At 36.7% G+C, this 17,731-nt stretch overlaps 1 protein-coding gene across 1 annotated transcript; it reads left to right on the forward strand.

The window, feature by feature from the left end:
- The first annotated feature begins 1,579 nt into the window (after window positions 1-1,579).
- On the forward strand, window positions 1,580-17,266 carry mmp11a (matrix metallopeptidase 11a). Its single transcript, XM_082189097.1, has 8 exons — window positions 1,580-1,887; window positions 7,411-7,661; window positions 10,523-10,666; window positions 11,774-11,907; window positions 12,854-13,071; window positions 13,759-13,963; window positions 15,099-15,362; window positions 16,633-17,266. Exons 1-8 carry the CDS (start codon window positions 1,777-1,779, stop codon window positions 16,749-16,751), a joined length of 1,446 nt encoding a protein of 481 aa, XP_082045223.1. The 5' UTR covers window positions 1,580-1,776; the 3' UTR covers window positions 16,752-17,266.
- Window positions 17,267-17,731: the final 465 nt, after the last annotated feature.

The following is a 17,731-nucleotide window of genomic DNA, read 5'->3' on the forward strand; positions in this document are numbered from 1 at the left end:
CATGCTATGGAGCTGAAAGTGCTCTCATTCAAGACATGCTCTCTATACTGACACGGCTTGTATGGACTTACACCCAGACGTGGATATGTGCCCAAAGTGTTGTCTACGCCGTTTAGAGCACAGGTTATAAAGCTCAAGCATTTGCTCCTCAGGAGACCATGCCTGTCCCACATCCTTTATGCCCTGTTTGTGCTTTGCATGCGTATGTGGACAGGTCTAGTCATTTTAGACTGTCAAAGCAGCTGTTTGTCTGTTTCAGAGGTTGCTGTAAAGGTCTGCCACTTTCGAAAGAGCGCTTGTCTCATTGGATTGTGGAAGCGATAGCGTTGGCATATGCTTCTAAAATGAGACTTGCCTCTTCATGGGCTTGGAATAAAGGGATGTCGATTCAGGACATTTGTTCGATGGCAGGTTGGTCTTAGAACAACTTTGCTAGATTTTACAACCTTGAGATTCCCTCTTTTGCACCACATGTTTGGTTTGTGCAGGATATGTAAGCTGATCATTTTATGGCTGTTTGCAACGACTGGCCACACCCTTCTCTGTGAGCTCTGTGTGGTTTCAACTCTGTCTGGTATAGACTAGGTAGGCCTACCTAGAGCAGACCCGACCTACTCTAGACCTAGAATATGCACTGGCTCGGCTGCTTTGATTGGAGTATTTAGCATTTATACCCAGCCTTAGCAAAAATGCTTGAGTTGTTTGTGTGCTTGTTTTGTCGCTTTACATTAGTGACAGATGTCACTTGCTTATTCATCAGTTTGGTGCTTGCATGCGTTAAACGCTTGCTAGTGTGTGTATACTGTTATAATATGCTTTACTAGTTAATTTGTGTTTTCTCTTTAAGTGTCTCTTTTCTCTTTCTCAGAGTGTTACCGTTGGGTCAGCCCCTCACCCTGTTATAGGCTGGGAGTGTATCATTCGTTAAGCTACTTAACCTATGTGGTTGGAGTGTGTGTGTGTGTGACCATCATGGGTTTGTGTGTTGATGTAAAGGATGCCACACGCTGAATCGCCCTTCCATAGTTTAATTCCCTTGTCATCATTTTATTCTGCATAACTGCTTGCAATTTTGAAATAACGGCCAGGACTCCATAGAGCTGAGAATGTTTACAAGCACAAAATAGAAAATAATTAGTCTACTTTACAATCAATTTGCATCGCTGCCCACGATTGTGTCAAGGATCAGCCACATTTCCATGTGCATCGTAAAAACGCGGATGTTTAGGAAAGTGCTGCGGCAATTTTTTGTGCCATCTAGTGGTTAAGAGGAGAATCAAATCAAATGCGCCTTTGTATGTATTGCACAAATGTTATTTAGGCTACAATATAGCGCTAACCAAATAGATTATTCTACAGTTTCTTCCCCTGTAAATCTTAGATAGCCTATCTACATCAAAAATATGAGTCTTTCCCTAAAATGTTACACATTTAGAGAACACGCAGGCAGGTCTAGTGGAAACTACATTTGGAAGTTATCCAAATCTGACCGAATTAGGGAGTTTTCGTATGCACTAGATTAGGCTGCAGGCTATTGATCAGCTCTCTTCAGAGGCAAGAGTTAAAAGTCACGTGGTGAGACAGGGCAATATTGTCACTCCGGCCCATAAGAAAAAAAGCCGGTGTATTTGAGGAAAGAGAACAAAGACATCATTGCATATAAATAACTGCAGTCTCCGCAGCAGCAGTCGCACAGGCATTGCGCGAGTTGTTTGCACCGCTACCTCCCATCGCATTTCCACTTCCAGCAGTGGAGCTCGAGGATACAGGAGGAGGATGCGGGTCTCCGGGCTTCTGTCAGGCGCTTTCGCTCTACATGTGCTCCTGACCGTGAGATGCATGCCTTTGCATGGGGGGCGAGGACTGATGAAGCACAAAGAGCCCCCGGTGAGTTTATTAATGCCAGTACTCTTATTTCATACATTTGATGTATTGTTTCGTTCCAGCTCTTGAAAACCTGTAGGCTGCTGTTAATTTATTTTACGTTTTACCGTTGTAACTTGCCACTAAGTTTTAAAGTTTGAGTTTTACTTGAAAAAGTCTAATAATATGCTTTTTATTTTACTTTCATGTAATATGACAAATAGGGCAACATTAACAAAGCTAAATTTGTTGAGATTTGGCTTGTTTCCAGACTCGCATATTGGCTTATTATACATAATCATCATAAATCATAAATTGTAAAACGTCGTCTGAAGCCTCTACAATTACGAGCCAGAACCTGTTATTTTCATCTGGGATTGTTAACGTTTTATGATTCAGGATTAGTAAAGAATGCTTATGAGAGCAAGTTTGTTTCATTTAACTGTTTAACTGCCACTAAATGCTGTATTTTGCATCAATTTAAAATATACTAACAACCTTACTGTGCCATACATTTGAAGTGTTTGCTTGCTTAATAAAATTACCCAATCAACAAAAATTACCTAATTTCTATTTATGCCCCATATTTGAAGTGTTTGTTTGCTTATTACAATGACCTGATCAACCTGTGATCATAAGTACTGAAGAATTGCTTTTTAGTGTTGTGTTTTTGATGACTCAGGTGTAAAATTTATATATAATGCTGTCAGTTTGTTCCCTCGGCGATGACAAAAGAGCGAGGGATTGTGCAGGCATGGGCAAGTTTGTGTTTCTGTGCCATCTGGAGGGACACACACTCCCTCTCTCTCACACACAGATGCATAGTCTACTGTAGAGAGAATTTAGGGAATGTGATAGCCTGCTCAGAGAAACCGCACTGTCCTTGTTCCTGTTACGATTATTTTGTAGCCTACTGGGAGTGTGCTATTTAAGAGCAGTTTTATTGGGTCTGTTGGTGCTTATGTAATATATTGTGTTAATTAAATTTTTTGGGGAAAAATTAAGCCTCAATTTGGTGCAAGGTTTTTCAGGGAAGTTTTATGTATGATCACATTAGATACTGTGTATTACAGAAATGTAAATCAGAACCTTATCTGTTTGGTCATCTTGAAATGATCTCCATCTTAACTTAAAACTACATGGGAAATTATGCAATTTCTGTCAGTGAGTGTTTACGTCTGTAAATTAAGAAAATATTTGTCCGGTCCGGCTCCTATAGTGTGTGTATTGTGCAGTAGACTTGTGGTAGTGGCTTAAAGACTTATTTTTTTGTGAAGAAAGCCGGGGAGTTTTGATGTCACAATTTAATGTAATTTAATGACTTTCGCTCTCATAAAATCACCTGCAACCAAGGGTACACCGCAAACCATCATCCGCTTAGAATAGCAGAGATGAAGCCAAACTCACAAAATTACAAAAACAAACCACTGGAGGGCCAAAAGTTACATATTGTAGAATTATAAGTTTCTGTAACACAGCCTCTGAAGTGTAAGTGAAATCACCTGCAAACCAAACAGCATTTCCATCACAATTGTGGTTTACGTATATTAGTCAAGATTATAAGGCTCACTCACCTTAACTTATTGGGAAAATACCCCTGCTGTGATTTTGTCAGGGTCATTCAAGGAAAGCGTGATATCAGTTTCATGACTTCCTGAATGTGCCAGAGCAGGAATATGTGTGTGTGTGGGAGGGAGAAAATAGGTTTATGTGAATAAACCAGGTGCCAAAATCCTTCAAGCATTGACCCAAACTTTGAAACATTTACTACAGCTGGTAGATATAGAGGACTGAGCTGCTGGGGATAAAGTTTAACATGAGCACTGGTGCATAAACAGTATCTGGGAGCTTATCACTGAAAGCTACATGAAAGTCTCCTTTAGTCCTGCACTGGACCGCTCATCACTCCCAAAGTCAGCTGCAGCTTCTTGGGGATTTACCTGTGAATATTTGTTCAAATGGTAATCCTTTAAAGCTTCATTTATCTTGCCATGAAGAGTTGTGATATGTTGGTGTAAGGATTAGCTTTTCTTTTTCTCTCCCTGTCTGATGTCTGTAAACCAGATGGACAGTAACTCATATCTTTGATCCTGCACTCTAACCATCCAAAAAGTATTTATAGGGTCAAGAGGCTCATTTAAGTACTTTTGATAAATGTGTAAATATACTAAATCATACATATTCCAACATACACCATGGTCCTTTTACCTTAATTTTTACTTAAAGTAGTTATCTTTTAAGGAGACCGACTCAGTTGTTCGTGAAATAATCTTGCTTTATGAGTTAAATGTGAAGTGTGGGATTTTTGCATTACTAGTCATCAAACTGATAAAAATAATAATTGTTTCCAAACATTTTTCCCAAACACTCCTACGTCTTCCAGTGGTTGCATAAATAGAATGGTGGAAAAAATAAATTTTTTTGGTCATTTTGGGTTTAAACTTAGGGCTTGAATCACTTTAAAGTATTAGCCTTAAATCACTGTTTTACTACTGAAAGTGGCTTGTACTTTCAGTTAGTTGAAAGCAATGAGAAAAATCCTAACAATTAATCCATTATGCAATACAAGAACTTGAATTTTTATACATAATGGTCCCATATTCACACAATATCACTCTATCTTATCAATCTTCCTCAACAAAGGTTTCTGAGTTCAGCTATCATTAACCCTTGATTTGGTGATTCTGGATCTCTGCTGGTGTTTTGCAGTAATCTAGGGCATAGTTCTGGGAAACAGCACATAGGGGCAAACAAGATGCACTCAGATGCACCATGTCAGGTCCTCTTATCAGGATTTCCCCTGTGCTGAAAGCACGTGTGAACACAGGAGAGAGGCGGGGGGACGTGGGAGCTCTTGGCAGAGACAGGCTGTGTTCTATGGGAGTGAGGCTCAAGCACAGACCTCCACTGGCAAATCGAACCACACATGAAAGGAGACAGGAGCATTTATAACTTGGCTTTGTCTGGGGGGCGTATCTGAAACATGAATTAAGTCGAACTATACAGGCAAAATGCTGACTCGAAATATTTCCAGCATTAAAAAATGAATCAGAAAGCATTGTTGGCTAGCTTTCAAACTCTCTGAGACAAGTTTTTTTCTCCCTGTCTGATGTCTGTGAACCCATTAACCACTGACCCAGAATTCTGATCCCACTCTAAAAGGTATTTTCAGTAGCTCTAGGGTCAGACGGTTCATTTAAACAGAGTTGATAAAAGTGGACAGCTACATTCTCACACATATTTCAAAATTCACTCTGATCTTACTTCCATTAACTGCAGTAAACCCATAGCATTCCTTTCTATGGCCGCTTGGTTTCCATTTTGTGTATATAAAGTGCAATTTTGTTGCTTTAATCTCTTCGGACATTTAATGAAATAAACTGCTTACACATTGGGGATTGTGTTTTGGCAGAACATCAAGGCACCTTGGGCAAAGCTTTCTCTTTAGATTACACACACACTCACACACATGAAAAAACAACCTATTGTGTTGACTTCATTCCCCCCTGCATAGTATAGTCAAATGTGTCCTAACTCGCCCTCCATTTTTGAGAAGTGGATCATACACATAAACTTTGAACTGGAGTTCTAAAAACATGCATTGTAAATGAACAATGCAGTGTGCCAGATGTGGAATGTGCGTTATTCCAGGATAATGTCCGATCTCTCCCACTGATAGGTCAGGAGTCATGATGCTGTCAGATGTTATGATGAGATAAACAACTGAGAAAATAATCAATTTAACCAAGCATCTGCTTTGAATTTTACTTTGTAGCCAGTTTGGTCCATGACATTTGATTGAGGGTAAGTGCTTAGCGTAAATATTTTAAATGAAAAAAGACATACACTTTTAGAATATTATTAGAAGAAGAATATTTAGATAGAAGAATATGTCTGTGAATATAGACGTTTCATGAGCTGTAGGTGTATTTTGTGAAAGCAACATACATACATTTCTAAGAACTTGACATATGCATTTTAAACTAGAATGTTTCTTTATTGTGGACACCCTTATTTATCATTGACCCGTAAGTGTATTAAGTATACAGTAAGCAATACCTGCAACTTAATCCAAAACACAAAGAGCATAATGAACCTGAACTGTCTGTGCACATGTTTGAAATCAGTGTGCTGATAGAAAGTCTCGCTCAGAGACCAGGGCACATTCCATAGTTCCTGCTGGGCATTGTCTCCAATATAGCAGCTCTTGCTCACGCATGAGGAGTCACCGATGAGCCTCCGTCCCTGGGAGAGAGACACAGGGTCATAGAGGGGAAAACGTTTAGCCTGTTTGCCGTTTTTTTGCAAACGTCCTAAACATTTTATAATATGTTGTAAAGCAGTCGGGGGAAAAAAACAAGGGCGCCAACAATCTTGTCAGGACTATGCTTTTTCTTCTAGTCCAAAGGAAGACATAATGATAACATAAAAGTCACATTGTAAAAACTTAAAATCTTCAAATTGTAACATTTTTCACTTTCTGAAATACATTTTGGTTCTTATGATTTTATGTAAGTATTTAGACATCTGGGGTTGGTAAAAGTGGGTAAAAGGCAAGACTGTAAATGAAAGCTGAAACATCCTGAAGTTTAAAACCTCTGTAAATGCCTAAAAAATTCTGGCTAAAAGCACCACAGTGCTGCCCAAGGCATTCTTCTCTGTCTTTAACGCCCATGTTAATGAACAGCCATTTCCTCCAAAGTATGTTTAGGGACACTAAGCAGTCCATCCGCAGTCATATCTCACAGTTAGTAAACAGCATCAACCATGGGAAAAACATGATTTTTCTTTTTGTATCAGATTAGGTCTTGTTTGTTTTTATTTAATGTTCCTTAACATAGTTTATGTTTTTTATCATGAACTGTTTCCTTGCCAAAGGGGTCAGTATGTAACAATTTTTTTATTTTTTATATATATATATATATATATATATATACACACTGTATATATATACAGATAGTACACTACCGTTCAATAGTTTGGGGTCGGTAATATTTTTAAATGTTTTTGAAAAAAGTATCTTATGCTCACCAATGCTGCATTTATTTGATCACAAATACAGTAAAAACAGTAATACTCATGTTATGACAAATTTAAAATAACTTTTTTGTAATTTATTCCTGTGAATTTTTGTCACATGATCCTTCAGAAATCAATGCTGATTTGGTGCTCAAGAAACATTTATTATTATTATCAATGTTGAAAAAAGATGGGCTGCTTTTGTGGAAACAAAAGGATTCTTTGTATTTATTTAGATTAAATATCTAGATTATTTAGATTATTTATTTAGAAATCTTTTGTAACATTATAAATGTTTTTACTGTCACTTTTGATCGATTTAATGCATCCTTGCTGAATGAAAGTATTCATTTCTTTTAAAAAAAAAATCGTACTAACCCCAAATTCTTTAACAGTAGTTTCTGCTTTATTCAATTCATTGAGCTTGCGTTAAACTTCACTTACTCTCACAAGAGCATTACAACACACTCTCCATTGTTGTCCATTACCACATTAAGTTCATGCAGGTCTTCCATCTTTCCATAACAGAGTTTGCCACAGATTCCTCATTCGCTCTCTGAGAAGAAGAGAGACAGGGTCCATCTCCACCACCCTCAGGACACCTTTAAACCTCAAGCAAAGGGTGAGCCGCTCAGGAACAGCTCTGGGGGTGTAGGTCCACTGCGCTGTGGCGTCCCAGACTACCCTGACCAGAGAGAGGTGCATCTCAGCAGGAACCCCCGACAGAAACGCTTTGTGATTTTTGGAGGACGCTGGCCAAAAACTGGCCTCACTTACAAGTAAGGTGTACAAGAAAACTACATTTTTTAAATATATATATATATATATATATATATATATATATATATATATATTATGAAAGCTGTGAAAGGCATAATTATTAACATCATGGATATTAATTGTATGATTTCATTAATATTCAGTAGGCGCTTTAGACCTACCTGTTATTCCATTCACTCCATAATAACATCAATAATAGATAAATAATAACAAGTGATTAAAAGTTTGTGGGGGCATGTTGCATCCAGGATTAGTATAGTTTTATTATAGTTAACTAAAATACATGTTACCGGAAATAAAATATATAAAACTTTAATGGCAACATTTATTCCTTTAATTTAGTTCAACTTGATACAAAAAATAACTCAAACTTAAACTGAAATTAAAGTTTTACTGAAATTAAACTATATTGACATATACAAATAAAAAATTTAAAAATGACAATGACAACAAAATTACTAAAACTTGAACCAAAATGAAATAAAAACTATAAAAGTATCTCAGTCAGGGATACTAAAATAACAGTGATCCCATATTGGTTGCAATCCCTTAAAAAATTGTATTACATGTTTTATAATTTATTATTTAACAACAACAATAATAATCATCATCATCATAATAATAATAATCCTGATAGCTTTATAGAATTGTATACAATGAATATTGTTGGGTCTGTGAGAAATTGCTTTTGCTCCTGTCGCTTTGGATAAAAGCATTTGCCAAGTATAAAATAATAATAATAATACTCATTATTATATAAAACACACAATTATTATTGTTATATTATTATTGTAATATTAAATTAAATATATAATATAATACAATTACGTCTTTAACAGTTTCTCTCTGTCGCATCTCATATAAATGCATAATGATGCATTTAAAAGTTAATGGCAAACCGGATCTTGATAAAAGTCCACATTGTTATTGCAGATGAAATATAACAAGGATAACATAATAAAAAATAATAAAAAAAGGTATCAGGTTAAACTCACTCAAACCTTTACCTAAACCTCTCACCGTCAGCCGTGCATATCCACCATTCTTCGTAGTTTTTTAACACTTTTTGCTTGTGTTTGTAGTTCCTCCTCCAAAGCGCAATGGGTTTTGGCCAATATTAGCCTTTAGAGTGAGCACGGATCCACACTTCGAAAATCTACCGGAAATAGTACCGGGGACTTTTTACATACTCTTTTCAACATACAATGCTTTGGGACACTCTTATTCTAATCTCACATACTATTTAGGATGGATAGTATGGGCATTGGGATGCAGGGAGTGTCTCAGAGCCTTTTTGTTTTCAACAAAATAGTCATTTCCCCAATTTTTTCAATATCTGAATTAATAGTGATGTTTGTGCGCTGATATCACTTTCAATCTCTGTTCTGATCAAACCTAAGCAGAGAGTTTGTGTGGAGGAATGCAGGGGCATTATAGTCAGACCTGTGAGGGAGAAAAGGCCCGTCTTTGAAAAAGAAAGTAATCAGCCACATTTGTACAAGAATCTATTCACAAGCAGCACAGTGTGGATGTATCCGGTGGAAGATGTATACACTGTTTTCTTTCTATGATCGTGTCGCTCTGGATTGTTCTTTGTGTAACAGTTTTATGGCTGAATAGTAGAAGGGTATGTACAATGTGGATTAGAATGGGATAGTATAAGATAAACTAGATGTTTACATTGAAATATAGTATATATGTATATATATATATATATATGTGTGTGTGTGTGTGTGTGTGTGTGTGTGTGTGTGTGTGTGTGTGTGTGTGTGTGTGTGTGTGTGTGTGTGTGTGTGTGTATTTTAATATATATATACACATAATGGTTTTGATTGTGAATATAATTCACACAACGAAGGAGAATCAAAATAAACTTTAATCACAAACACTCATGGAACTTAAATACATGGAACAAAGGGATCTAATTAGGAAACAGCTGAAAAGAATGACTAATCAAGGAGACTAACAAGAACTCGGGCAGGCAGGAAACAGAAACAAAGAAAACAAGACTCAAACTGAACATAATAGAATATACGTGTTACAATATAGTCATAGTAATGCTATTGTGAATTTTTTCTTTTGCTATATTGGAGCATATAAGAACACAAAAATATATTTGTTGTAGTTTCCATTCACTGCTATAGAAGTTTACCAAACTATGAAGACTTGCGCTTCTGAGAACCCCAGAAATGGGAAAAGCATAAACACAAGAACACAAGCATAAAAAAAATAGTATCAGAAATTCTAAGCCGGAGGGGCTGAATGAATCGAGACACATTCCATGACACAGACAGGTGTGTGGGCCCAATGATAAAGCTTGGCTTCCTTTATTAAAATGCGCATTTCTAAATAATCTCCGATACAAGTAGAAACAGCTTTTATAAGTTCCTGTTAACTTGAGCTACACAAATTATTACTGCTGTTCAACACAAACATTTGAAGAATGCTCAATTAAGTGCTCACATTTGTGTGCAGGACTATAATGAAATGTTTTGCACAAATTGTTAGTGAAGATAAAGAACAGTCTGATATGATACGGTGTCTGAAGTTACATGATTCCTGGTGAGAACTGGGTCATAAAGCTGCACACATAATACCACTACAACCGCAGTTTCATTATGCTCATAAAATAACCAATCAGAGCACATTATGAGGTCATGTGACATGCTCACCAGACAGATGCCTATGGTGATGAATAATAAAGACGAATCACTGGTGGTCTCTGATGTGGGTTTGTGTCGGTTGGTGGTCCAGCAGTGAAAGACCGGTGGTCTGAAACACAATGTGTTTATGCAGGAGCAAAAGTGATCACATGTTTTTTGTTGATAAACTTTGAGCATTTCTCAAATTCTGTGTTCAGAATCCAGCGCTTCCCGTGGCAGATGAGCGAGGAGAAAGTGAGGCGAGTTTTACAGGAAGCTCTCAAGGTCTGGAGTGATGTCACACCTCTCACCTTTACTGAGGTTAGCAACCAAGAGGCCGACATAGTCATTGACTTCACAAGGTAAAAAAAACAAACACCTTTCACTATGCAACAAAAATACAAAAATTTTGTCATTTTTGCTTTAGGTCTCCAGCTCATCTTTATCTTCTTAAACCACTAATAAGACTTCATAGTGACATCAGTTGGCATAAATGCTGTACCATGCAAAATCATGTTCTCTGTTACAGTTATTTCTGAAATACCCTCTTCATAGATGTATTTGTCATCTTTGATTACTTTATCCTGCAAACAAAGTGTCCAATAATACAAGCATTACAAGATAAAGTGAGTATTAGAATAGTATTCAGTATAACTATAAAAGATAGTATAGAACAGCACATTATAATAAAGTACAAAACAAGTAAAGTACAGATGAGACAGTATAGTACAGTGCAGTATAATATGGTATATACAGTACAGTATAACATACACTACTGTTCAAAAGTTTGGGATCTGTAAGAATTTTTTATATTTTTAAAAGAAGTCTATAATGCTCAACAAGGCTGCATTTATCTGATCAGAAATACAGTAAAAATAGTATTATTTTGAAAAATGTTTTCTATTTCTATTTTCTGTTTTCTGTTTGAATATATGTTAAAATATAATTTATTCCTGTGACGGCAAAGCTGAATTTTCTGCATCATTACTCCAGTCTTCAGTGTCACATGATCAGAAATCATTCTATTATGCTGATTTGCTGCTCAAGAAACATTTCTTATTATTATGAATGTTGCAGACAGTTGCGTAATATTTTTGTGGAAACCGTTATAAAAACAATTCAGAATTCTATTAGGAATAGAAAGTTTAAAAGAACAGCATATATTCGAAATATAAAACTTTTGCTAAACTTATAAATGTCTCTACTGTCACTTCTGATCAATGCATCCTTGCTGAATAAAAGCATTGGTAAAAAAAATAACCAACTGGTAGAGTGGTGTAGTACAAAATACTATAGTACAGTAGCATTCTGCTGGACATGCAATCTCAAGATAGCAGAATAAAATAGCTTTTTCTTGACCCCTGATATTCATTTTAATTTCATGTTTTCATATGCATGTCTTTAGGTATAAAACTAAAGAAATTAATATATGGAAAAACGTTACATTATTACTATATATCCTATATTAGGTACTGGCATGGTGATAATTTGCCATTTGATGGCCCTGGTGGGATCCTGGCTCATGCTTTTTTCCCAAGGACGCACCGGGAGGGAGACATTCATTTTGACTATGATGAGTCCTGGACGGTGGGCAATGAACTTGGTAAGTGGTAAAGATAAAATCCTCATCTTACTGCTTCTGAATATCTGCCATTTTCTTGGAAAATTGTATGCCCTGATACAGATAACATTCTTGGGATCAGTAAATCAGTGAATGTATCATAGATTATGCTTTCAACACACCTATAAAAATGACCTTTAAAGTTCTGATTCATCTCTGAATCGCTTTAAGACTTTGTGCAGACAAGCAGAATTTTTTTTTTTTTTTTTTTGCTTCTCTGACACAAATCTCAAACATGAAGCACATTTCACTGATTAAATCAATCAACGATTAAAATCTGATTTCTTTTAATCATTTGAGGTGTGATGTGTGTGACCATACAAGTTTGTTTTAATGTGTAATGTTTCTTAAAATACATTTTAGCTGTGTCCGAAACCGCTCGAAACATGAAATGTTGCCAACAAGTGTATGGCATTGGAGTGCACTATATATGCAAGGAGTGAACGAAATGAACGAAACGCACTCGGTCCTCTCCGCATTGGATTGTGGGAAATAGTGCTTCAGCAAGTGTACATCGAATGTACACTCGAATTCAGAGAGGATTGTGGGTAAAAGTAGTGAACGAATGTAGGGAATGATGTTGTTCACTCAGAATTCGGACACCACTACAAAATGGCCGACACCTGATATAGTGCACCATATAGTGGACAGGGAGCGGTTTCGGAAACAGCCTTTGAGTTAAGCTTCTCAGTGAGATGTCATGACAGACATAAGCAGGGGCAAATTTTCTAGTTTTATGTCTCTCATTCCACACTGAAAGCCTCTCGGCTTTACATTATTACTACAGAAACGGATGTAGAAGCACCAGATACTGAAGGATCAGAAGAGATTAGAAAAACAAAATGACAATCATTCCTTAAGATCACATTTGAAAACCAAATCAGATTTGTGTGAAAAAAAAAGGATAATTTCATTTGTCATCCTACAGGAACAGACCTTCTTCAGGTGGCAACACATGAGTTTGGCCATGTCCTGGGTCTACAGCATTCTTTGGAGCCTGGGGCCATCATGTCCCCATTTTACAGCTTCTCCTATCCTCTCCAGCTCAGTGAGGATGACAAGAAAGGGATCCAATACCTCTACGGCCCCCGACCGCAAGCCCCGCCCCAAGTCCCTATGGAAACCAATGAGATTATCACCAGTGCAGTGAGTCGCCGAACGCATCATCCCGCTTCACAGTTTATCTGCGGTCAATTACACTTGAGAAATTATTATTAACATTGAAAAGAATTAAATGAATGTCAGCAGCAACATCAACAGCATAATGTGTATTACCAAAAATATTGGTATTTATGGTGGTAAATACCAATTATATCCATAATATTGGAGGTTATGGTGAGGCATTTAAAATAGAAGTGAATGGGGCCAATCCGTTAATGTTAAAATACTCATTATTTCATTAGTATAGACATAAGATGTAAACAATTTGTGTTAACATATCACATTTTAGTGTGAAAAAACATTTACTAACCTTTTCTGTGTGAAGGTATATCCAATTTTACAACTTAAACTCTAAAACCCCTAAAATGTCCTAAAATTATGATTTAAACAGCTCTACGGCTCAAATAATAAATGTTTTAACAGAATTAATGTTATTAATAATTAATCTCCATTGTAAGTGTTTCACTTTAAGCTCAATTTTTCCATTTTCTTTTCCAGGGACAGATCATAATTATACTTTTTTTGTGGCAATAAATGTTATTAATATTATTGTATTACAATTGTGTTATTGTATTATAAATATGAAGTATTGTAAATTAGTTTATCTATATGCTCCCTTTATTCTCACTCCCGTTATTCCATCTCCTCTTCTCCCGCTGTCATTGTCTGTAGCCTGACGCTTGTCAAACAGATTTCGATGCTGTGTCTATAATCCGTGGGGAATTGTTCTTCTTCAAGGCCAGCTATGCCTGGCGCATCAGGGAGGGCCGTCTGCAGGCGGGATACCCTGCCTTGGCCTCCCGACACTGGAGGGGCATTCCAGAGAAAATAGGCGCCGCCTATGAAGACAAAAAGGGCAATATCTGGTTCTTTGAAGGTGGGTGAGTGCAACACCGGTGGCTGACTGTGGTGATTTGTGGTTGGAGGACAGGATCAGACAGGCCTGGTTATGTACATATCTATGGTGACTGGTGGTGCGGTACTTCCCCTTGACCCATATATGAAGCATCCTGAATTGTGCCTCTAATGCAGGGCATGATAAAACATGACCATGAAGAACAAATGCTACTAACAACAGATACATACACTTGTGTTGTGCAGTGCAGTATCTAAACAGAATTGTACGCTGTAGGTTGTTACTGTTGCTGAGATGGTACTTTCTCTGAATGAATTTCACTGATCTTTACAATATTGAGAATTTGGTTGAAATTCAGTCAGTGCATTTAGACTAGAATAGGTTCAGTCAGTCAAACATGGGGTACATTATAATGCTGTAAATGTACTTCAATTTTTCACCATTAGAGGGAGCACCTGTAACTGACTCAAGACAATTTTATCTTGAATGTCTTAAATTCACTTTTTCATAATACTTTTTCATGTATTCTATTGAGATTCTGTCCTTTTAAAGCTTTAGAGGGCTATATAGTACATTTTTATACTGATTAATATGCTAACTCCTGCGGCAAAAACATCTTCTTAAGCCATCTTAGAATATTGATCATTCAAAAGGCTAAATATATCAGGATTTTGTTGTTATTTTTTTATCACCCAGTGTAGCAACTCATAATGTAATAACAAAGCATAATGTAATAGGTATTACATTATTAATGTAATAATTTTTTTTATAATGTAATAATTTTGTCAAAATGTAATACAATCTTGAGCTCATAATGTGATAACAATTTTCCAATGTAATAACTATTTTTCACATAATGTAATAGTCATAATTCCAATTGTTTGTCTTGTGTTTTGTAGGACTTTTATGTTGAAGTGTATTCTTAGTTCTCTTTGTTTCTGTGTTCATTCCTGTGTCCTGTTCCTGTTACCATGTTTTTAGTTTTGTAGTTTTTCCTGTTGATTAATCTTCCCCAGGTGTGTCTGTTTACTTGTTATCTTGTAAAGCTTGTTTGCCCCTATGTATATATTTACACTGAATTAAAATCACTGAATGAAAATCATACAATAATGCAGTCATATTTATAACAAACTCTTTCCTTTGTGTCCTGTGTAAGGTTCCAACTACTGGGTGTTTGATGCAGAGCACAAGATAACTGGACCAGACCCTCTGCAGACTATAGGCCTCCCTGTCCCGCACATTCAGGCTGCACTGCGCTTAAAGGAGCACCACGGCCCCCGTACATACTTCTTCGAGTCAGGAAACTACTGGCGTTTGGATCACCAAGAGAACAGAGTGGACACAACCTTCCCACGCAGCATTCAGCAGGACTGGCGGGGCGTCCCTGATGAGATTGATGCTGCCTTCCAGGATGATCGTGGTACTTCCAGCTCAGCCTTTTTAATACATATCATGAAAGAAATCAGGTCTCATAAGTTCAGAAAGTTTGTTGAAAGTTTGTGCGTTTTTAAATTAATCGAGTGTCTGATTCAATAACCCATTTATAAATCACTTGCATCATCTCTGAATGAATCAGCTGTTTTGAACCAATCGTTTTGAATTAAAGGTAGGGTAGGCAATTTACCCTTCGCAGGGAGTTTGATTGACAGGCGATCTGACCTATCATAATCCGCCATCCGCCGAATCCGCCATTTTTGTCCGACAAAGCAGTCAGGAGGGTTAGTAGATTAACTTTGTAGATTTGAACTTGAAAAACTTGAGTGTACTGACGTCTTTCCACGGTTAAAACAACATTCCTTATGTTCATTCATGTTTATTTGATGCTATAAATTAACTAGAAGGAAGAGATGATTGGTTCATGAGCAGCTTTAATTGAGACTCTACAGCGATCTGTCAGACCCATTAAAGAGCCACAAAACGGTATTTATTGTTTAAATTTCTTTTAAAAATTACCAAATGTGAAAGTTGAGACTTTGTTTCACATCAAAAGTAACCTGGTCTGTCCTGTCTGTCAGCGCGTTGTCAGTGTCCTCTCTGCTCCGCGATGTATTTTTCACTGCTTGAGAACATGGAGTGGCGTAGCTTGTCGGACATAGCAACAGTAACTAAAGGGGGCGGGTATTTGCGAACGGTCAATTTCAGAGAGGCAAGCAATAGCAAGCTAGCTTTGACAGCATAAAATACCCATATTTTTGTCAGTTTCGGACATCCCTCATCTCAAGACAGTCATATACACATGAACATATGTGACGTATGATTCTGAACGAAATTACTTCAATGATTTTGAGTCACTTTGACCCAGAAAAAAACATTTTCTGCATTTATACTAAGACTTTTTTAAAACTTTAAAACTCAAAATATGTTTGTGGGTCGAAGTGACTCAAAAAGATGCAGCAGGTCACGTTCACAGAATAAAGGCACTCATAGCTTCTTAAATCAGCATACTACTGATTTACTGTGGTCATTTTCTCATTTTGGTCACTGCTCTGCCAATTGTAATTGGTGAGTGTGACAGACCTCTGACAGAAGAGGGCGATATTTCAGCAGCAGCAGTCGGTGACCGTTGTTTTGAATCAAGTTGTTTTGTTCACTTTACAATTTATAATTGCAGTGTAAAATAAATGCAAAAATGTTTCCCATTAATGCTTTTTCTTGCATGAGATCAAGTAAAACTGTTTTATACTCTACAGGCTTTGCCATCTTCATCAGTCGCCGACAGTACTGGAAGTTTGACCCAGTTCAGCGTAAGGTTTTGGAAGGTTACCCGCGCTACATTGGTGCAGACTTCTTTGGATGTAACATGCCATAAACCCTCAGGAAACATTTCTGTCTCTTTCACCATGTTTTCACACTCTGGTTTGAAGCATACAGTGTAAATTTCCCAACATTTTCATGATGACAAAGTGTACTATGTAACCTAAGTTCTTGTTCCCCCAAGCATTTCTCTTCACTTCACCTCAAAAATGTCTGATTAATCTAATTTCTTCTCAGGAAATCTTGCACATCTGAGCTTTATGAACCACGAGCAGCTATCTGTATTTGTTGTATATCAAGCAACCACTGTGTAAGAAGATATAAATACCCTATTGTTAAGGTGCTAAATAAGGTGCTAAACATGTGTCAGGGATCTTTGCATCAGTTGCAATGTCCGTAACTCTTATCTCGAAGTTTTTACAATTATTTGCAAGTTGTACTGTATCTTAAACTGTGCAGTTTGTATTAATTAATCACACACACACACACACACACACACACACACACACACACACACACACACACACACACACACACACACACACACACACACACACACACACACACACACACACACACACACGATTTTTTAAGAACACAAACTCTTGACAGATAAGCATTTGTTTATGATGTTGAGACTGTATGTTAGACTAATATACCGACAGACAAACTGGCACTCTTCAGTGCAGGACACTGACAATGTTTTAAATCTCCTTTTTTTTATATATATATACAAGCTTGGAATTTTTTTCACATCATCTGTGTAAATTTTTTCTTCTTCTATATTTTCTCGAGTTTTTTAGCTTTTACACTATTTTCTTCTGCTTTTCATATTTGCTGTGTAAATACTTTTATATAAAATGTGTGTTGTATTTTGGTACAATTAAAATATTCCCAGACCACTTATTTGTCCGAACCTTTCTGTGATCCACTCGTTTATAATTGTAGTTTTGTTCATAATTATATTTATAGTTTTATTTGTCATTTTATTTGCAAATGTATTTCTTTGAAATTTATCATCCATTCATTCACTCC

The sequence above is a fragment of the Leuciscus leuciscus genome (assembly GCF_965113295.1).
Source record: "Leuciscus leuciscus genome assembly, chromosome: 13".
NCBI lineage: Eukaryota > Metazoa > Chordata > Actinopteri > Cypriniformes > Leuciscidae > Leuciscus > Leuciscus leuciscus.

Coding starts and splice junctions, on each gene's coding strand:
- mmp11a (XM_082189097.1), top strand. CDS start 1,777: ATGCGGGTCTCCGGGCTTCTGTCAGGCGCTTTCGCTCTACATGTGCTC. Junction 1,888..7,410: donor TGAAGCACAAAGAGCCCCCG/GTGAGTTTATTA, acceptor TTTCCATAACAG/AGTTTGCCACAGATTCCTCA. Junction 11,908..12,853: donor GACGGTGGGCAATGAACTTG/GTAAGTGGTAAA, acceptor GTCATCCTACAG/GAACAGACCTTCTTCAGGTG.